The sequence below is a fragment of the Numida meleagris genome, chromosome 19 (genome assembly GCF_002078875.1).
Source record: "Numida meleagris isolate 19003 breed g44 Domestic line chromosome 19, NumMel1.0, whole genome shotgun sequence".
In the NCBI taxonomy this organism is placed as follows: Eukaryota; Metazoa; Chordata; class Aves; order Galliformes; family Numididae; genus Numida; species Numida meleagris.
In genome coordinates this window covers 7,391,347-7,414,466 of record NC_034427.1, presented here as the reverse complement: position 1 = coordinate 7,414,466, position 23,120 = coordinate 7,391,347, and the positions used below count along the sequence as shown (strand labels likewise).

The following is a 23,120-nucleotide window of genomic DNA, read 5'->3' as shown; positions in this document are numbered from 1 at the left end:
GGCTCTCACCTCTAGAGTCCCAGCTTGCACGTGTGCAGAAATCTGTGCATGGATGAGGGACTGAAATCCCACCAGAACAAAGTACCCGGTTTCCTCAAACTACCCAAAGACTGTGCACCGAGCTGTAATATCTGCTCCCAGCAGGGAGGCTCCCACTCAACCCATCTCCCGGGCACTGATGGACGGGTTCGCACTTCCATGGGGACCCTCATCCCCAGGGCGGTTCATTTCAGAGGGCAGCTCATGATGGGAATGATCTCCATCATGGTGTAACCACCTCCAAACCGAGGCCAACCTGCGTGTCTGCAGCAGCAAAGCCTCCTGACATTCTTGTGGTGAGCTGTGGGCAAGGCTGGGACAAGATAGGAAGAAAGATTTTTGTGCTTCGGCTGTCCTCGTTTTCTACTGTTACCTCTTGACCCCATATCTGTATTCTAATTCATTGTTTAAGACAACAAACAGTGGCTTCCATCAGGACTTGCAATGTAATGAGAGGCAGAAAGCCCGTTTCAAAGTATAAACACTGAATTTTTATTTAGGAAAACTGAGCTGATTTGTAGTTTTTAGACTTCACTGGCTATATATTTAATTGAAACACACACAGAATTAGGTAGATGCTCATGTACCCAAATGCTGCTGGGCATATTGGATTCACTTGAATACAATAACTTATTTCAGTTAGAAGATGACAGTTCTATAACAGCCCGAGCTGTACTCTGTAGTTCAGCTGAGCTTCATTTTGATTGGAAAATAGCGAGCGAACGCAGTCACCAGGGATTTTCCATGAAAGCACAATTGATTTTTAACAATAAATCCTGTCTGCAGGACTGCACTGAACTCCTGGGTTTGTTTTTAGCTGTAAAGCAACGTGGTCCTGTAAGATTTTCTCACCACAGTATTAGGTCTTTCCCCTTGCCAGCTCTGACCTGTGCTGTTCACCTTGATCTCTGGCTCCTGAGACAACTGCCTCTAAATTATGCCACGGGCATTTTGATGATTTTAAAATCCTGTGGCATGCAGGCTCATCTATACTCAAATGTCGCTGCAGACTTTCTGAATGGCACAGGTATAACAACAGGCACTGTGTAAGCTGAATGGGCAAAGGCACTGAGTCCCTGTGCTGGGACTTGGGGTGCGTGGTGCTCGGGGTTTAAGCCCAGGTCCCCTCCAGGTCTGGACACATGCCCAGGCCATGGAGGCAGTTAGCTACCCGTGCCTGCTGATTTTCCCAGCATCAGCTGTAAGGTGTCTGTTCAGGAAAGTCCTGCATAATTATCCTGGTCTATTCTTCTGTTTGTGGGAAAGTGCTGAAATCCCTTTCCTGCTGGATTCTCCCTTCATCACATAAGATTAACTAGTAAAAGACCAGCATGTATGTAAAAGTGATTTCTCATACTGCTCATGTCCTGAACACTTCCTGGTGCATCTGGCTATAAATGTGCTTAGGAAACCCCAAACCACTTGCAGACTTACTTGGCTTCCTGTTTTGGTTTCCTGTGGCCATTAAAGATAATTTCTCCAAATTAGGCCTATTTACATTTTTGCATCACAGTCATTTGAAAATCAGTATTTTTCAGCCGGAATGAAAAGCTGAGGGTTTTCTCTGGCACTTGTTATTTCTGAAATCCCTGCCAAAGACAGAGCTCAGCAGGATTCAGCGCGGGGTAAAGCATTTGTGCAATTCTTTGCCACTTGCAAACAAGTCACCACTATTTTACAGCTCAAGTCAGCAATGTCTGCAGCACTGTTGCTCTCATGGCTGTATTTTGACTTCAGTGTTAACATGAGAATAAATGCACATCAAGGAAGGAATAGAATTTTGGCTTGCACTTGTTTGCTGTTCCAGAATTTTGGAAAGTTTGCAAAGCGGGAGGACTCTTGGTCAAGACATCTGGATGACTGCAACACAACTGTGGTCAAGAGAAAGAAATGTGAGCAGAGCCCAGCACACAGCAGTCACTGAGATAACCACTGGAACGGAAAGCTGTAATGCAAAAAGGGGCTGGAGGTTGGCTGGTTTAACTTCACAAAATGGTGTATCAGGGTGGAGATGAGAGAAAATGGAGTGGAAACATCAAAATGGGAGAAGGAAGAACTACTTATGGTGAAGCACACCTGCAATGCACTGAGAACCCGCTTCAAATTCCAAATCGCTTTCCAGAGCGGGTTCATTAGCATTTTCCACAGGGCTCCAAGGAGCCCAAGTACCTGCAGAGGCAAAGGTCAGAGATTCTTGGCAGTGCAGTGCCAAAAACAACAGCTCCTTTAGCCTGGGACTCTCTGTGTCATTTTGCCCACGAAGCACTGAGCTCATTGCTGACCGATCCCAACCCGGGTGAGCCAGGCTCCGAGATCTGACGCTAGTAATTAAATAGCCCAGTTAAAAACTATCAAGGACTGCTTTTCCTTATGCACTCGCAAGTGCTTGTTCCTCTGCTGATTAGCCAAATCCACTTTGCAAACAGATTAACCTCAGCCAGCAACATGTCCCCTTCTGCTAGCAGACAAGCCTCCTTGGCTCTTCTGCTTTCTCAGCCCAGGCCACAGGGCTCAGCGCCGCCCGACACTCTGCTCCTAAACCTTCAGAGCTGTTCCCAACGGGAGATGAGCCCGAGAAGCAGAGCGGCAGCGGAGGCAGTTCCAGAGCCGACACTTTAAAATATGCTCCACTGGGTTCAGCCTCGGAAGAGGAGATTCTCAAAGCTGTGCCAAAGGGCAAATTTTAAAGTAGCTTTAAATAAGACCTCCTAAGGCTCAGGAGCTTAAAGAACTTGAATAGCCCAGTTTCTTTTTTTTTTTCTTTTTTTTTTTTTTTTTAAAGGAGAGGTTGATTGCCAGCCAGGTTTTCCCAAAAATCCACAAGCTCAACTAATCACGAGCTCTTCAGCCCTGTGAAATAATATTTCCCTTACACGGGCCACTATAAAAACAAGTTCTGCACAGTAGGCAAATTTAAAATAACTTTTAATTAACATTTAAGACACAGAAGTCTGATCATGCAAATTCATCTGCGTCTCCTCTCTGTGCCTGATTGTTCCTGATTGAATACGATAAAAATAGACTTTGTAAGAGTCAAGTGTAGGCATGGGTTTCTTTCACTTCTCCTCCTCCCTGATTATGCATTTCCTTAGACAAAGTGGAAACCCTCGGATAGCGATTAACGGTACAATGCGTCAGGCTGGAAAGGGCATCCAGCTTGATAGGAGCATTAAAGGCATTCCTTCCACGAGCCAAAAAATGCTTCCACCTTGCATAAAATCTCACCTGAGAGTATCCAGCACTGTTCTGTCTCAGCTGACACTTAATCTCTGGAACACCAACACTCATTTCAGTGTGCCTCCTCTGTATCTTAGGTGAATATCTGCCCAGGGGCTCCGTCATAGATCTATACTAATGTGGAAAAAATGCAACTTGCCTGCACATGGGAGATAAATATTCAAAGGGTGGCAGAGGAATTTCCATGCCTTTATGAAGTGTCGGAGAACATGACCCTGGTATGAGCAGCAGGGACACTGGATAACAGATGGCTCACTGATACCGCTGTCTTTATCCTGTAGCAGTTAGGGAGCAGGTTCCCCAGGGAAACTTCCTACGAGGTCTTGATGCAATGCAAAGTCCAGTTAAAATTTCACCATGTCATACCAGCTGATGATTACGGAGGTGCAAACCCACCAAGAATGCCACAGGAATGAATTAGCAGAGCCAATCACTCCAAAAGGAAAACTTGGGCATGGTAGATGAAACTTTTCTGAGATATTCACCCCTGAGCCCACAGGAGCAGGCTGGCCAGGCACATTGCAGAGAACTCCTACTGCTGCTCTGTGGCAGAGGGAAGAATTGAATCCCCCCATTTATTTTTGCAAACAGCAATGTCACTTGAAGAACACAACACAAAGAGCTGGCTGCTGAAGTCCCTCAGCTAGCCAGAAGAGCGTTCCCTGGGTCACGGTCCTGCACTAAATCATTAAAATTGTCCAAAATAGCTGTCTATGATGTTTACAGCATCATAGGATACTCCACTCTTCTGGCACAGATCTGACTGTTTCCCACTCTGAGGCAGTATCTCATGAGATATCTCCCCCCGTTAGCTGCTCTCTGATGCTTCTCAGCATGACCAAATAGCATCGCAGATTGAGGATGCATTCACTCTCATAAAAACCAGAGCTGGAAAGGACTCGGGGAGGTCACCTCATCCTTGCCGTGCCCCAGTGCATCACACTTTGATGCTGGTAGTCCTGGGTATGCTGGCCAGAGCTGGCCGTGATGGAGTCACCGGGCTTAGTGTTAGCAGCAGACTTCAATTCAGAAATATTTCCCTCAGAGACTCTGATTTTTCTCCCCACCTTCTAACTTCAAAATCCTTCCTATGAGAACGCAGAGATTCTTCTTCCCCTGTTAATGTGCAGGATCTTCCCTTGGCCTTTCAGCTGATGTAGTAAAGGACACGAAAAATACATCGATCCACTTTCATGTAAGCAAACATCCATTTTGGAGTTTTAACCAGGTATCTTCAGTTTGAACTTGTAAGGATCTTCCGTGTGATCCTATTGCTCCTTTTTCACTTCTCCTCTAGCGCTGCACTGTGACCACAGCCCACCTGGCTTTTGGATGGCCCTTAACCAAAACACCTGGGCAACCCATGCCCTCCTTGTGTCTGGACTTCCACCTCAGCCCCCACCCATGCTGTGCCCAACTACTGACAAGATCCAAATTCTTTTTCTTGACCATCGCAGGGGCTGTGTTTTCCCCTCCTGTCCTGTTGTTAAGTTTTACACGGCAACATTAATTCCTGCTGCTGAATACATGAGCTGTGACACCAGCATGTTGCAGAGTCCTCCCGAGCGACATTCTTACCCAGAAACAATTAAGTCTAAACTCACCCTGGCTGAATGATAGGTAATTTAGGAGCGCTACAGGGTCGGCCTTTGTGTGCTTCAGCGCCGAATACAGTCGCTCCAGCTCCTTTCAGCTGGCAACTTTCCAAGAGCAAACCGCTATTTCTGCTATTCGGTCTATTTAGTTTTTACGACAGCATTTCAATACAGGAGGATTTTAAATAAAAATACACCGTATCTCTCCAAACAGTCTCCAGTCTTAAAAGAGACCATGGGCTTTCTTACCCTCTGAGAGCTGTAGATTTCCTGGAAAGAGATTTTTGCCTTTTTTAGAGGTGTTAAAAGGCAGATCAGACTATCTGAGGACAACGAGGAGATTCAGCTTCAGTTTAAGGAGACGGATTAACCTGATGCTGCTCTCTGTGCCAGTCAGGGAAAAAGCATATTGTGCTTCCATGCTCCCATGGAATTAATCCTGGCTATTCCTGGGAGTATATCAAAGATAATCATTTCCATAAAGTCAAAAAATATTATTGTAAAATGTCCTCGATTTTCAAATCTTTATCAAGTCCCTTGTGCTGCTGTATAAAGCCCTTTGGCCTTTTGCAGAACTCTTTCTTCAGTGATTGAAATTAGAGAAAGAATGGTACACAGCAGCCACGCTAAGAGGAAGAGTAGCATTTTCTCACTCATTTAAAGCAATTCTCTTGATGACCTTCATTCCTTCTAGGTCTAACACACACTGAAATGTAAAATACTTAGAATTCACCTGAAAGCAAATTTCCCTTATCTTTCCTTCCATCAGATCAGCTTTGGAAAATATATTGGAGGAACTTTAAAATACCCCCCTTCAGACATGGACCACAGCCTGACGGGGTGAAGCCCTGGAGAAGGCACTACCTGAGACTTCACTTCCTTTCTTTCTTCTGGAGCCAAGGACCAGGCAACTTGGATCATCTGGAACAACTTGTGCTTAAATGATGTGGCCACTAGATGTCATTCCTTTTTCACTCAAATGAAGGTTAAAGAGCTATTTACCTGGTGGAATAACCTCCCTGCCAAATATCAGCAAGCTGGGGCACAGGTATGGTTGTACTGAAAGTCCCATTGCCCGGGAGATGCCAAACTCCCCTAAAACAGCCCCTAAAAGCCTCCCAGGGAAAACAATCCCGTGCTGGCAGGAGAAAGGAACACGTGGCCCAAGCTTTGCAGCACATTTCTGTGGCTCTCCACAACCATATGTATCATATGTAAGGAGATATTTAATGACAGCTTTACACTACAAAGCGCAGTGTGTTCCCTACCATGGATAGGAAGCACATGTCTTGTTGTAAAACCCAAGCTCTACCCGCTGGAACAGCAACACAGGCTGCAGGCTGGCGGCCCATTTCTGACACAGGAGAAACCAAGTGCTGCCCTTGTTCTGAGAATCCACAACTCAGTCACTTCACCAGAAAATCCCGGCGCTGCCTGGGAGATGAGCACACTGCGCCCAAGGGCTCGGGGCACAGAATCACAGAGCTGTAGGGGCTGGAAGGGACCGCTGGGGTCCCCGTGGTGAGATGAGGGCAGGATCCCACCGCTGGCACAGAGCCCACCCGGGCCTGTGGTGGCATCGATCGGGCTTCGCACGACTCCCTGGGGCTCTGCTGCATATTCACAGTTTGCAGGGGTGTAACTAAGGGGAAACTCCGGCACTACATGAATAAATATTTGCATATCCTGTAAGACGGAATGAAAATTCAGAATAATATAAATAATAAACACATTCCCGAAAGAACATTCAGTGACACGAGCACAATGCAGTTTTGACTTTCTGTATTTTTAGTGATCTGGTATCAGTTCTAGACAAATCATTTACTCCTCCTGGTTTACCCTGATATGAATATAGACAGTGGCTACACGGTGTTTTCTCATTTATTACCATGTAGATCTCCTTTGTGGTTATTATGCATATTTTGGATGTTCCACCTCTATGGATTATGAAGGCTGGAAAGAACAAGACCGTATTATGTCTCCTTCTGTCTTTTCAATTTTATCTTAATCAGCTCTCCTAATTTGTCATTTGCAATCTCTTTATTTTTCCTCTTTCTCCCGAGTAATAAAGACTTGGAGCACATAAGAATGGAACAGAGAAATACTGTACTAATAGAAATAACATCTTAAACTGATTAAAAGCAGATGTAGTAAAGTATGCCTACACATTTACTGCCGGCACACACAAATACATCTGTTAGAGCTATCAGTATAATACAAATTTCCCAGATAACTGTTACCATTTAGAGTATTTACTACTTCTTTGAAATTGTATCCAGGCTACTAAACCCAAAATATCTCAGTAATGCTGAGGATTTCACCCATAAGTAATAATAACTCTGAGATGTCTACAGCCAATTGCTGTGAAACAACTGTATCCTCTTCGGTGCAATCAGACATCGTCTGTTTGCCACATTATTTCAGCTCCTTTAGTACCTCAGTGAAATTGGTCGCCAAATAGTTGCACTACCTCACGGATCATTTGTTATTCTCCTTTTCCCATCTTTTCCCCCCTTTTTTTCCCCCCCTTAAAGTCTTTGCTCCACGCATCTATCAAGTTTGTCCTATCTGCCAAACCAGCACGGAGAGCCGACTGGCACAAACATCCCCGACTCACAGACACGCCGTGTGTCCGAGCACTGCTGTGCCGAGGCGTTGCTACTTACAGTGCTGGTAGTGAACTCAGGGGGGTTGTCATTCACATCTGTCACCGTAATGATTGCAGTCGCTGTGTTTGAGAGACCATAGTTAAGGTTTCCTTCCATGTCTGTGGCTTGAACGATGACTATATACTGCTGAACTTTCTGGAGAGAGAAAAAAAAACACAGAAGAGAATAAAGAAAGGCACCCTGTAAAACGCCTTGGTTTATTTACCATACGTAAGTTCAGTCTTAAGGCTGACTACGAAGTTAGTTGGACTTAAAATGTTCGTAAGAAGACATAACATTTTCTATTGCGTTTTTGAAGTGATTTCTGCATAGATTGGTGGTTATCACCTGCTTTATAGGAAAATAAAAAATCTTATAGACAGAAATCCTTGGCTGAAACAGACATTTCTGTTAATTTTTAAACATTTTCAGCAACATTAGTTTGTGTCTTCTGAAAACCAGTAAAAACTTGGCTGATGTTTTTTTTCATCGAAAACATCACCAAACACATTAATAATCCCCGAACTGACAGCAACATTGCCTGGTGGCACTCCAGCTGGTTCTGCTCGCACAGTTCAATGCCTTTTGACACTTAAAATATCTTCCTTGTTTCGATTCGTAACACAATCTTCGTCAAAAATTCTCAATTACTTTGAACAATATCTTGCAGAACAAGCCATCCTGCACAGCTACCCACATCACGCTCAGGGTATATAGAGCACTTCATCATAGAATCATCCGGGTTGGAAAAGCCCTTCAAGATCACCCAGTCCAACCATTAGCCTGACTGACCGAGTCCCACCACTAACCACGGCCCTCAATGCCACGTCTCTTAAATACCTCCAGGGATGGGGACTACACCTCCTGTTCCCATGTGAGCTGGGACACGGGGACCAAGTGGTTCTGGCAGGGCAACAGAGAGCCCGAAGGGCGTGGAAATGGAAGCACAGTGTCATACTGGAAAAGCTTTCTGCAAAGCCAAGTGGAGGGACTTCAGTGGGAGGAGAGAACTGCCCAGAGCGGCTGCGTGCTGGATGGCTGCCTGCCGCTGGAGTCCGGCTCTGCTACTCGAGGGCTGCCCTTTGCTGATGTTACAGCTTGTGCAAAATGTCAGATGCTCTCTGAAATTTCACGTGGTGAAAATTAGGTCAGTTAGGTCTGCTTACTCCCGCACCAATGTTTCTTGAGCTGCTGAAACTCCTTTAATACTGTAATTCTTCTGAGCTACTAAAAGAAGAGAAATCTGAATTCTAGCCTTATCTTGATTCCAGCACGTTTAATTGACAGATATTAATCTGCTAAATTGACAAGACATCACACATAAGGATTCATCAGCACCTTACAACTGGAATATTTTATGGAAATGCACATTCATTATCTTGTGCTACCCATAATAAAACATGAGGGATAAACTCCAGCTAGCCCTTGCTTTTTCCTCATGCAAACGTTGCCATTCATTACTCCACTTGTAAAGCACTGGTAACTGTAAGGCTGAAATGTCCTATGAATGAATCTGTCTTGTTAATCTCAGATTTACAACCAAGCTTTTTTATTTAACTAAACGCTGTTCACTAGCATTGCAGCACAGTGTTAATAAATTAATACCCAGAACAAACTCAGAACACTACAGTAAAGAAACTTAAAAGGGAGATTGTATCAATCTAGAGAATACAAAGCCAAAAATGAAAATGCCCAGAACTGAGTAAGGTACAAATGCAATAGCCCCCAAGAGTTGGCTCATACGGATGGGGAGAGGGAAGGAAAGCACTGGGTGGGTGCTCTGTCCCAGGGTTGGTGCAGCTGCTGCACCAACCCTGGGACAGGGTGCTGTCCACTGAGTGCACTTTAGGCACTCAGTTGCCATCCATACCCAATTTCATTTGAATGCCTCTGGTGTGGGCAGATAAGGGTGGCACACTCAAGCACCTAGTTTAAATTTATAACTAATTCAATCTTCAGTGAGATTGGTCCCAGCAGATAAGAAATTACTGATTTTTTTGTTTTTCTGTAGCTAACCTTTTTGCTTTTGTGCATTAAGCTGATTTTATTGAACTATTCAATCAATTTCAATTTCAACATGTCTTTCCAATTTGTCACCACATCTCCAGGGGCATCTCAGTTTGTTGTCCTACTGTTATTATTATTGTTGCAACCATTAAAAAAATAGGCAGTCTCATGCCCCCTAGCATATGAGACATTTTCTTGATGGGGTTTTGATCACACAGAATAATTCTGATCTTCTCTTTCTTCACAGAAGTGACATTTTAAATAGAGCAGGATAAAAAATACAGCATGGGGGTTTCACCAAATGGCCTTAACCCAGAGAAGTGGAATAGTTTCTGTACGCTTGCTCTGATGGTGATGCTGTGGAACCAAAGATAAGAGCATCTGCCCTGGGGGGGTAGACTAAAAACCCACCCCAATGAAGTCACTGGAAGGCCCAGTGGCTGATATTTTTAATAAATCTAGCAAATCTTCATGCTAGAGGAAAGTAAATGTGCTACTTCTACATAAATCAAGGGAAAAAAAAAAGCTGATCTTGATAAGTGCGGAGCTTTTAGTCTGACCTAAAAACTAAGAAGAGCTTTTGAAGGAAAAAATTATGAAGGAAAGAATAATTTAAGCAATTGCAGCAGATCTAATCTGTCTGCTCTTCTGTCAATCATCTGATACAGTGCTACAAAGAAATATATCAGCTAAATTTCAGAGGTTGGGAATTAGTTGGAGAATTGGTTAAGGTGGTTAAAGAGCTTGGTTAAAAAGTTAGGAGTGTCTTGTACACGGAGCGGGAACAGCTTCAAAGAAGGGCAACCAGAGAATCAAATAACAGAAACAAGGAGAGATTTAACAGTACAAAACAGAACAGAATGCAGCAAGGGACCAAAACTCCGGGGGCAGCTGGTTCAGGGGACACGAGCACGGAGGACGGGCCCATGTCCTGACCCCTCACTGTGCAGCAGGGACAAACGCCATCAGCACATGCACTGTGTGCAGTGTAGGCCTTGCAGATACAGCAATATTCGCTCCTTGGACCAAGCTCTGAGCATGCTGTGCATAATCCAGGTCACTTGTATGAGCAGCCCGGACCCAACCAAGTGCCAGGAGTGAAGAGCCCATCACCGGAGATGAGCCCAGAAGAGCCTGACTTGTTTGGTCTAGCAAATGAAGGCTGCTAGCAGATATGATTGCTGTCTATAAACACCTCAGGAGGATAAACACCGGGAAGGCAAAAGAGCAATTTAAACTAAAGGACAATGTTGACACAAGAACAAATGGGTGTAAGCTGGCCATGAATAAATTTAGGCTGGAAATTAGTAGGTCCTTCACCGCTAAAGCTATGGGATGCTGGAGCAACTGTCTAACACAAGGTCTGGGGAGAAAAAATGTTCAAAAGAGTATATTAAATCAGGGGTAAAGCCTTTTGGGTCCAGGTAGAAATTACGACAAATTGAGCTAAAGCAGAAACTGGTTTTCTCTGTATTCTCTATGTTCAAACACCTTTTGAAGATAAAAAAAGCCCACAAAACCCCACCCCTTTCGCACGGTTTTTGTGTGATGATGGTTTCAGACTTCACACTGATCGGTATTACCAGACCAGCACTTACACAGGCATGGGGAAAGGAAGAGATGCCCCCTCCAAGCGCAGCTTTGCGCTGGCTCTGCCCACTGGGGTGCCAGACAGCCCCGCAGATGCTGCCTCGCACCCTTGGCACACACACAGCCCTACTGAGACGGGTTTTGAACAAACCATATTCAAAGAAAAACATCTAAAGAGCAAAATAGTTTTTAAATGAAATCGTGGCAACAAAGTGCTATCTGTGATCCCAATTTTCACATGTGCGTGCCCAGTAAATTTAGGAACATGGCTGCTCCTGGATTACTCATGCAATTAATATAAATCATACACGTGCTGGGTAACTGTGGATGCCAAAGTCCAGAAATGTGGTAATTATGTGATTAAATTAATCTTCATTACGGACAAAGGGTTTGCAAAATTAGGACCTGCATTTTCAAAGCTCTGTACAAATATTGTCCAATTAATTACCACTTCCTGGGAAATGTATGACTCAGTAAATTTAGCACCCTGTCTAAAGCAAATAAGGTTACCAGGATGTTGCTGTGGGATTTATTGAGAAGGAATCTACTGGTGATGGAGACAGAAAATCTGAAGTTGGAATAAAGTCCTATTTCCTCCCATGGCTGTGCCTACCTCTTTATGTACTTTTCCATCTCCCCTGTCTTTTGCAGTGCCAATGAGAAGAACATGGCATATTCCCCAGGCTTCCTTTCTAAATAATTTCTTCACGTGCTGGTGAAATTCTGATGTTCACTTCTTTGGTATATGACAGTAGCTCGTGATCACAGTAATAAATGCTGTACCACAGACAGGAAAGTCGATTTGAAAAGAAATACCCCAGAAGTCACATGACTCCAGCAGAAGCACTTTCTCCAAAAAGATCGAATGAGCCATCATTTAAACAAAGCTCACGGGCAGAACGCTGAAGGCATCTGCAATGCTCCCTATGGTTAAATAGAAATGCAGATTTCCAGAAGTAGCCCCTGTGCTGGGCTTAGAGGAGGCAGCTTTGCTGACACCATCTGCAGCTCTGTCTTGGTGTCCGGCTTGAGCTGAGCCTTCGATAGAGCTTGACCTTTTCTTTTCCCACATACAGCATAGCACTGTGGCAGGTATGCAGCACCCTCAGCAGACTTCAAACCCCTCGAATCTTAATACGCACTCTGAGCTAAACGGATGCACTTTGCTTCATCCCAGCATCTCTATACAGGCCCAGCCGCCCTCAGAGGTGTTCCACGCTGCTAGGACAGGGACAGAAGATCCCAATACTAAAACGAGCCACTTGATTTTGCACAACCACAAACAGACAAGTTTATCTTCTCCATTTGGCTGAGGCTGTGTTTGCTTTTCTTCCCAGCATGGCACAGCACTCCCCGGCGACAAGCATCTGGGTGCTTTGGGTTCTATGAGCTGTCTGCAAGCTGGGATGGTCCTTGGTCTAACCCTAGTGACACCAAAGCTTACTCTCCTGGAAATGGTGATGTGCTAGTTCATCTAAGTTTCCTCCCTAAAAAAGGCACCGATGAGAAGCATCCTGCCTTCTGACATGCAGGTCAAGACAAAGGACAAAGGTCTGGAGGCCACAAGCTAACCTCTGGATTTTCACTTGACACGGCACATATAGTGACAACCGACCTTTAACAAGCAGCTTTCAGCCAGTAGTGTGATTAGCAGCAGAGAGTTTAAGTTTTCTTTAAGGCATTTCCTCTCAGCACCTGGGTCCCATAACCTGTGGGTTCTCACACCTTCACTACCCCGTGCTTCCTCTCTTCAGCTACTGCACTTTACGACAGTATTTTAATATCATACAGTCATGGACTCATTAAGGTTGGAAAAGACCACTAAGATCCCCAAGTCCAACCCCAACCAATCCCACTGTGTCCATGTCCCTCAGTGCCACATCTCCACGGTTCTGGAACACCCCCAGGTGTGGTGACCCCACCACCCCCTGGGCAGCCTGTGCCAATGCATCACCGCTCTTTCTGAGAAGAAATCTGCAATTTGCAGATTTGTTTAACCCGTTCAAAACCAGCAGTCACACAGTCAATCCTTTCAGTTTGGCCCAGGGTGAGCTTTGAATTTTAAGTGCAAATGTGCCCTGTTCCAGCTCAGCAGCTATTTTCTTTTCCGTGTTGCTGCTTCAGAAAGCAAAACAACGCCTGGCGGTGCGTACAGCAGCCAGCAATGACTACCCCTTCGCTTTCATACAAAAGCAGAAGGAAGCATTTAAGTTACCTGAAAGAAGTATGATCACAGCGAGGTTATAAAATCACAGAGAGCTGGAAGGCCCTCCGGGAGTTCACTCTGCTCAGCCCCCCAGAAGCATCAGACCAAGCAGTTCAGCTCCTGTTGCCCCTGGCTGCTCTTTCTGTGCTCCTCAGGCAGTGGGAAGAGAGAGTAGAACCCCTCCCTAAGCACACCCCAGGTACAGCACTGCCCTGATGCTCACCACCTGCCCCCTGCACCTGCAGCCCTGGGCCAGGAGAGCTGTGAGTGATGGAACTGCTCACCTCCCCACTGCTACTGTAGGAGCCATGATCCCACTGAAAAGCCAGCTCCAGGAGTGGTGTTTATCGAGTGAGAATCTCATCTCTGAAAGCTATCTGCTAGTTGTCAGGGATACCAAGCGAAGCTTGGAAATATCAGCTCCAAACACTAAAAAGCACCAAAACAAAAACAAGGAACCGCAGCAGGGGACATCCAAATAACTGAAAACGGTAACACAGAGACGTGGTCCTGGTGGACCACCTTTCTGATTTTCTTAATGTTCTGTGATAGCCATACTGTGCATAGGGAAGACTATTAAACATGAAAAGAGATACTTTTGAGTGTGATTCACCTGATTTATACTTCACTTTTTTTAATTTTTATTTTTGAGTGATGTTTCTTCCCGGTGGACCAGACACTGAGCCTGAGATCTCAAGGCTTTGGAAAACACCATGGGGCTGAAGCCCCATGGTGGTGGAACACATTAAGAATAGCAAGAACTCCTGGCCAAAGGGAGGGACCTACTGGAAACTGCATCCACCAAAACGTCAACAGACCCAGATGCACTGTGCACAGGGTTTCCCCCCCATAAGGCAATGGCATGTTCTCAGGTACGCTGCATCCGAGGTTGGTCCCAACACAGGGTCTGTTTGACCCCACATTCATTCTAGATTTGGAGTTGCAAAGGCCAAGGATGACAAGAGGTCACAAGCTTTTTATCTGATATTTGACCACGGCAGAATGTCAGAACCTGAACATAGAAAAACCGCAACCCACCCAATTCTTATATCTGAAATAATGCTTTAAAATCAATCTCATTCTTTCAAGTTCACTCAAAATCTAAATTGTAACACTATTTTGAAGATTGTATTTTCCAGTTTTGGAAGGTTTTATAATATGGACATAATATTTGTTGGGACTATTTTCTTTTTTTTTTCACTCAGCCTTGGCAAATTAGACACCAAGCCTGGAGAACACAGAAAATAGGGACTGGGCTGTTTTCAGAAGATAAGTATGAAAACAACAATAACAGCAAAACAAGTACCCACTGTTCTGTAACATTTTTTTTTCAGTCTGGGAATGTTTTATTTACCGATGCTGCCACTGATGGACCTAATCCGTTTCCACGCATTAAGCAGTTCCATAAAGGCAACCGGGTTGAGTCTATTGAAGCTATTCAGGCACTACAGACTTACCTCAAAATTATTATCAGAATTATTACCAAAATTGTTATCAGAAAACCCACTGTAAGAATATCTGTAGTCCTTGGACAGTATTGAATTTCCTGAATAGGAAGACTGTCAGTAAATGAGCTTCTCATACGGTTCTTATTTAATGCGTAAATTAGAATCACACAATCATTAGAAATGGGTTATATCTCATTCTTCAGTGATCAAAACTACAGATCAGACACAAGACCACAAGGAAGCAGGAGAAGAATAAGGAAAATAAATTACATGCTGCTGATTGTCGGCACTGATAGCCATGCGAGGGGGTGACAGTGAGCTGGTGTGAGCTACAAATAAATTTCATTAAAAAAAAAGGAGAGATGACGAATATCTTGGATAATGTACTTTGATTATGACTACCACCACTGAGTTGGTGCCAAAAAAGAGGTGGGCTGTGATTAAGGCTGCAGGCTGCAGCATGGCTTTCTTTTGCATTTTCCCAAACACTCCCCCAGCGACCTTTAGTGGGTCATTTAATTTTTCTGTGCCTCCGAGAAATTGAAAATAACACTTCAAAATGAAATGAAAACACTTTCTTATCTCACAGCGATATCGTGAGAATAAAATCCTTCCGTCTGCGGGAGCACTGGGGCTCTGCGAGGAGGAGAGATGCAGAAGGACCCCTCCATTCCGCTGGAGGGAAGCGCCCGTGCACAGGAGTGTTCCTCTGGACCTCAGCATCAACAAGAAGCAACTCAGACCAAGCAGACACTGCTTTCAATTCACGTCGAAGTTTTGCAGGCTTTGTGCCCCAGAGATGTCAGGTCATCCTGCAAAGCACTTAAAAGGAGACCTGAGGAATAAACCTTCCATCTTTTGGCTGAGGCAATTTTTGTAAAACCATGAAATTACGTCCAGCTTCTCTTGGACAGGAAGAGACAAGCAATAGTTCAACGTCTGGGTGGCCACAGAGCGACTGTCGCTGCTGAGAGGTGCCCTTTGGAAAATCTGCCAGCGTTAAATTGATGCTGCTTGCAGTTTGTGTCTGCCACTTTTTGACAAAAGGAGCGAGAGTTGAGAGAGGGGAAAAAAAGCAAAATCCCCAGGCAGACCACAGGGATGGGAAAGCAAGCAACAATCTAAGAGAATAAAAAAATGACCTTCTTTGGACTTGTGCAAAACCAAATTCTTCCTATAGCGCGTATTGTCTTGGTGGTTACCCGAAGGGCAGGCTTAGGGAAAAAAAATCCTCGTTATGTCCATTGCACTTTCATAAACCACAAAACCTTTACTGTCAAATGCTGCCAGAGCAATTTAATAAACAGGGAGAATGCCTTAATGTATTCTGAAACCTGAAAACCACCCATCATTAGCCCCACATGCTGTTTTCCTACTTTCTCTGCTTTAAGCCATTTAGCTGTTACAGCTGCTTTTCTTGTAAGCCTGACTTCTGTTTTTATCAGCCTGATTTGTTTTCTGGTCTGTGTGGATTGATTAAAAAGAGGAAGAAAAGCCTCTCACAATCCAGGTAAAACTGCCTTCTTTAAGCTCTCTTGGGCTGGAAGCATGAAAAAGATCATCAAGAAGATCAGCGTAGGTCAATAAATATTAATAATATTGCTCATAATTTATACTTGGTCTCATTTTTTGTGCAGACAGGCTCAAAATTCCATGCTCGTGGCACTGCTGCTACAGTCAGACCCCTTTATTCTGAGGTTTTCTAAATCCTATCAATGTGTCAATTAAAAAAAAAGAAAGAAACCAATGTGATATATATTCAATGTAATACATTCTAACCATTTTCTCTACTTCTGTCTGTTTAGACATGGCAGAAGGGTGGCAGTCAGGAGACAAGCCTTGGGAATCTGTATGGTGTCGACTCTGTAAGGTCCGGATAAAATAAACACATTTGGTGCTATTCATTATTCACTACTGAGAATTATTCCCTCACTTTTAAGAAAACAGCTCGGCTAAGTTCTCGCTAGCTGCGTATCATATATGCCTTCACCCCTATGAATTGAAAGGAACATCCAAATAATGGAGGAACAGGTTAGAGTTGGAAAAGCAGCTGATTTAATTAAATTTGGCAGAATGAAAGGTTAGTGGAAAGCAGTCAAATAACTGCCAAGAGATTAATGTGAGATGTTCCCTATTGTATTTCCCTTAAGAGCTGTTTTACACGGTATGGGTGGGGTCATGTTGTGAGGATTTGCTGAGAGAGAATGTGACAGAATTACTGGAAAAGAAACTCAGTTTGGTTGTGAAGATGGAAAGAATAATGGGGGTTCTGCCAGAAACAGTTCTGGCTTTGCTTCCCTAGCTTTTAAGAGGGCTGTGCTCTCTCAGGTACTGTCAGCAAATACCCCAGATGCGATCAGCTGGGCTGGGTAAGTTAATAGGGGCACAACTGGAGGACCAAACTACATGTGGGAGAAACATGGATCACTATGTTCTGCCTATGGGACTGGCCCTGGGGACTGAGCACCACAGGACACACAGCACAGAATCCTGCCTGCCCCCACCAGTCCTCTCCTCCACAAACTCTGACCCCCAAACCCACAGAAATACGGCAACCACTCTGTTAAAGCAGCAATTCTAGAGCAGCTTTGTACTGCAGTGGCCTGGCAGCCCCCGGTCCGAGTGCAGCACAGGGGATCCTTGGTAATCTGCAGGCCCTGCTGGGGAGGGAAGTGTCAACTCTTGTGTGAAAACAGGTGCAAAGGAGGAGATCCTCAATGCCGTGGGAAGAACAGACCAAAGCTTATCCTGTGAGTGGAAGAATGCTCCATGACATGAAACAATGATGTCTGAACGCGAACAAGATTTGATCTTGTTCAGTATGTATATATTAATAACATCAAAGGCATAACATGCAAGGAATGAAAATCTGCATCGATTCAGCGCTTCGTGGTTGCACTCTGTCTTGGAGGAGAAGAAGGGATGCAATCACAATCCACACTGAATCTGATGGACAAAACTATGCAAGAAGAGAGCAAAATACGGAAATAAACTCCAGGGTAACTGAACAAATGCAACATAGCTGCAATCACTTGAATGTTACAAATCACTCACTGAACAAGACCTAGGAGTAATAGAGGATAAAATGTTACGCTTTGGAAGCAAGGCATTTTGGCAGAGTTTAGAAGCTAATGATCCTAATGTTTAGCTGTAGATGTAGCAGATAAATACAAAAGAAAGATTTTTTTAAAAATTAAACACTGCTCTAATGGATTTGAGTGAAGCCATGTGTACTCTCACAAAAGGAAGGCCACCAAATGAAGGCCATTTTTGCAGAGAGCAGTCAACAGCACAGTGCTCACCGTGGAGCCTGGGGTGCAACACTGGAGGGATGAGAAGCAGAAAGATCCCAGAAAAATATCGATGGCTGCATTGACAGAATAGGTTTGCATTGGAAAGTGTCTGCAGGGAATCTGAGGCAACAGCCTTTGATGACGATGTCTGCAACTTTCGTGGTTTGGGTTCAGTTGCGTGCAGAGCATGCTGCTCCGGGGAGTAACGACCTGTACAACTCAATGCACTCTCTGCTCGGAAGGCTTCAGACAAGATAAAAAAAAAACTGGGGAAGTGAGGAACAGGAACAAACAGCTTCATGATGAACTAAGGAACTGCTGATAAGCGAAACGGTTGAAAAGCCGGGCTGGCAGAGTGCCACTGCGAGAGTTCTCTGTGATGTGCAGGAGTTTTCCTTTCCGTATTGGGGCTGTCAGCCTTAATCGGATCTCCCAGAGCAGTGTCACCGTCTGTCCAGGTGAAACTACACAAAAGCAATCGTTATCGTCCTGGAAACAAACACTCAATGTCAGCCATGGGAGGAGAAGGTGTTTTGTTAAGAAACGACTCCAGAAGTGTTTTGATATACACAAAGTACGAAAGGTAAAGCCTGTATTTATTAACTTGATATGGGAAGGAGCAGACCAAGAAGGATTTTCTATAATCCTCAAAAGTCCCAGCTGTAAAAGAGACCTTTGCCAGGGTAATGTGGGGCCTTTCTGTGACTGAATGTACAAGGACGGTGCGGTTGCCACGAGCCGTTCCCATAACTGAGGGCAGAATTTAATTTTCTCAGATCACAGCCTTAATCAAACAGCATTTAATTTCTATGCTTCTTGTCATCTAAAGGATGCATGGGATTTCAGCAAGTGTCAAAGGCTTTTAAGTGACCAGAAGCACGTTCCATCTCAGCAGGGGAAAACTTAAAATGGAGTCAGCTCCGGAGAGACCCCATTGCCAACCGACCAGATTTGTGCAATGTGGAATTAACTTCACCTTGCCACAAGGTATGAAAGAGAAACTTGCCAACCATCTTTATGTGATAACATGTAATTTTTGCAGTTACATAATTGGAGAAATGTAGCAGATTTTTGGCTATTTGCTGCAAGAGGGAGTTTCAGCATCTCAGTTCTCTCCAGTTCTGGCTCCATTTCCTCTTAAAAAATGTATGGAAGAGCTGAATTTCATGCAAGAAGCAAAATGACCCTGAATTTAGTAGCATACATTATAAGATACTCAAAAATAACAGACTGAAATGAAAAATCGCACTGCATAATTCTGCCAAGATAATTAACCCATGACCTGATCATCTATGACACCGCACTGACGAGCTTACTACTATGCTGTAAATAATGCTGGCATATTTTATTTTCTTTGCAGGCACAAATATTGACAAATTCATCCTCATTAAACTTCTGTGAACTGGGAATTATCCCTACTTCTCAAACGAGGAACAGACAGAGGAACTAAGGCTATCTTTTCGGAGGCATTCATCAGTTTGGGGAGCCCAGGCTGAGATGCTGAACGCAGTTTTAAGCCTTCTTCACACACAGAAGTAGAGCTATATTGATCAAATCCATACTGGCAATGTTACTTCCTCTCTCCTCGCTCTCAGCTGAGACTTGCTTCTATGTGCAAGAAACGTCCTTTTGCTGAGATGCACCAATTTCCTGAGCAGAATTACTTATGGCAGAAAGAGATTTTTTGCCATTGTAACTAGATCTACTGTAAAGTTTTGGCAGCAGTTCATCCCTTTACGCTCCTAACTAGAACTAGCCCAGCAAAAAGAAAGTGCAGACTAAGGATATATATAAATTCTATTCTGAGACAAGCTGGGGTACAGATCTATAGTGTGTTAGCCACATCTCAGGGCCTGCTCCCACCTCCACCCACAGCCCACCCCAGGCTATCACATGTTAGCTGCTATCTGTCCAAACTACCTCAGCTGCAAATGATAGTCCCTATTCTAGTGCTGATACTTTCTGAAAATTAGAAAGGAAATGGTACGATACGGTGTGAAGAACTCCTCAAAACAAAGTGTTTTTGCTTTGGCTGCAATGCGTCCTACCATCGGGGCTCCACGTTGAGCTGGTGGGACCATCCCCTCCAGGCAGGATGCGCAGGGATGACCCAGCCCCTGGTCTCTCCTAAGGAGCTCAAGGCTGTGATAAGTGTGTGTCAAGAGCTCTGTGAGATGGATTAACTGTCTATGGGGAATAAGGTGAGATTGTGAAATATATGTAATTTTATCGCATTTGTGTCCCAGAGGTGAAGAGGTTTTATCCCATCCCACCAACTGCAGCGTTTACCTTACTCTCGGTTAATGGAAGCTGTATGGATTTTTTATTTCTTTTTTCTCGTAGCAAATGTCAGAACAGTCCAGGTTTAGAAAATTATTATCTGACAGCAGAAACAAAGTGCTAACTCAAACAAGCTGCAGCAGGTCCTTACTTTGAGTCCTCGGGGCCTCTAACTAAACCATTAGCCCACTGAGCCATTGATTCAGATGACAGATCTTGCCCCAGATGAAATCAGTCCTATCGCTGGGAAGGGGCAGGCGTGGAGCCTCGATACCCATCACAGGGATGCTATTCCCACCCCTCTGAGCAGACCAGAGCATCCCAGGCTGGGCACACTGCTGGCAGGGCTGAGGGTATGTCTGAGGGAGGGGAATTAGCCAGATAGTACCATGCTGCCTGCTGAGCGAGCCCAAGCTGAGGGCATGCCATCAGTGCTCTGGGTGGGCAAGGGGGGGATGCAGGAGCATCTCCTCGGGTAGTTTTCTCCTTGGCTATTCTGGGTACACAGCAGTGAGCCCGCTGTGTGCAGCTGCATGGGGGCAGGTTTGTGCCTTCAGGGCTGTGTGTACAGCACGGGGAAGGATTGGGCCTCGGCGGTTTTATAAAAGAGAAAGGAGCAAACAAACAAAATCAACAGATGGAAATCCTCCGACGGAAGGGGACATACTGGTTATTTATTTAAAGTGCTGCTGAGGTCTAATGCAAATTTTCAAGAAGCATTCCATTTAGAACTAGCAGAGGTTTATTTAGCCCCTGTTTTCTGTTTGTTTTCAATAATTTTTCATAGCAAAGCACATTTGCTACCAGTGCTCAATCTGAGCATCTTCAATTGTATATTCCCCAGCATTACCCTGGTTGCTACGGAGACAACAGAGATGCCACAAACAACAGCAGAGCTCTTCAGGTGTGGAAGAAACGCACAAAGGAGAGAACTATCCTGTGGAAATGAGACCTTCCTGCCCTTGTACACAAGTGTGCAGGACGAGTGAGGGCTATAGGGTGCATGATGTGCTGGGCCCTGCTTCTCCCATTGCCTCCATGGCATCGAGCTGCTTTTCAGACTGCACAAAAAGCCACGTACCGTATCATTCTAGACTCAATGCCAAAGAACATTTTCTACCTGGATTTGAATAATGTGAATATATTAATTAAAGTTGATAATGGCTGATAATGATTTCCATCAGCAGTAGAATGATGCTATATTTATCATTATCTCTGAGATTCTCGCACCTAGCTAATTTATACAGAGAAGACTTGGAATAACGTGACTTGCCATCTTAACAACTTCTCTGATAACACCTTTAAAGTAACAGAACATTGTTTCCTCAGACAACCGAGTCTGTTTCTTGTTATGTGATGGAAAGCAAAGAGAGGAGATCAAACCCCAAGGTTTTGCTTTGAGTTTGTTACCCCTGAAAAGGAGCTGATTTTGAGATGCCACAGCGTAGGCAAAAATCTGTTTGAAACCATTTAGCATTAGTATTTATTACAGACATAGACTGCAGACACAAGTAGGGCTAAAAGGAAAAGGATATGGAGAGAGGGAGGGCTGGAACTGCCTCTTGGTCCCTTCTAAGATCCAACAGGAGATACCTCAGAGCCTGGGAGCCCTGCACGTCTTCCCTGGCCTGAGCAGCAGTACTCAGGCACAGCTCTGTGCACACCCATGGCTTGGGGTTGGTGGTATGCATGGCTTCCCCTGGCCTTCAGGAAAGCAGCATCTTCCCTCAGGCTGTGCTCAGGGGTCTGTCAGAAGGGGAGCTTTGGCAGTGAGAAGAAAGAAACTTCTTGTAAAAGCAAGAAAGGGTGAAGCAGGAACAGAGCTGGAAGATGTCTTCTGCAGCTCAGCCTTTGGATTGGGATGGTGGGGAATGCCTGGGATCTTCCCTTGAGGAGGAAGAGAGAAGCACTCAAAGCCTCACGGTCCTCCAGTGGTGGATCACAAAACCCAGCAGGGCAGAATTCATGGCACAGCCCTTCGAGAAGGGAACACACAGAAATTACAGAAACACAGTCAGACACTGCACATCAGCCATGTGCTCCCATGGCCCTGGAACTTAAAAACAGCTGAACCACCTCTGACTTTGGATATTTTATTTTTTATTTTTATTTTTTTTAATACCAGGTCACTGGATATACACCTGCAACTGAAAATTCTGGGGGAAGGAAAAAAAAAAAAAGGAAGTAATCGTTTGCTGCAAAACACATCCCGGTTATGTAAGATGCATTCATAAAATATGCAGAACAGATTCACTTTTAGCTAGTAGGGGCAAGACTCAGAAGAACTGGTAACTGACAAACAGAGGTCAAAAGAGCTTGCAACACAAAATAGGAAAAAATCATCCTGGAACCTCAGAGTTCCTCAAAGCTGATGACATCACTGCTCATCATTTCATCAGACCCAGACTCAGAGAACAACAACAGGAATCTTCTTAAATATTTGTTGTGAAGGTAAATCTAAAATGATTGTCTAGCACAATGTTAATTACATTGTACAGCAATCAAAACAGAGACGCTGAGTCTAATGAATCCCTACTCTCACCTTTGGAACAGAACTGGAGTGTCTTGTTCACCTCCTTATTAGCCCATAAATATTCTAATTAGGAAGCAACTCCAGATGAATAGGATTAGCAATAAGGACATTTTAGACTAGGTACACAAGAGATACTCAAAACTCTCATGTCTTATCTAAGGCTCTCCTGACATTTATAATCATGTAGAAACGCTAAATTTACATAGCTCTGCCTAATTAGACATGGTTGCAATTATGTTGTGGG

General features: G+C 44.4%; 1 protein-coding gene across 4 annotated transcripts in view; it reads right to left on the bottom strand.

The window, feature by feature from the left end:
- Positions 1–23,120, bottom strand: part of CDH4 (cadherin 4) — a 415,068-nt gene that overhangs the window by 28,797 nt on the left and 363,151 nt on the right. For all 4 annotated transcript variants that reach the window (XM_021416332.1, XM_021416335.1, XM_021416333.1 and 1 more), the window contains one exon: positions 7,538–7,675. In XM_021416332.1, the coding sequence (XP_021272007.1) occupies positions 7,538–7,675 (138 nt within the window). The remainder of the gene's footprint in view (positions 1–7,537; positions 7,676–23,120) is intronic.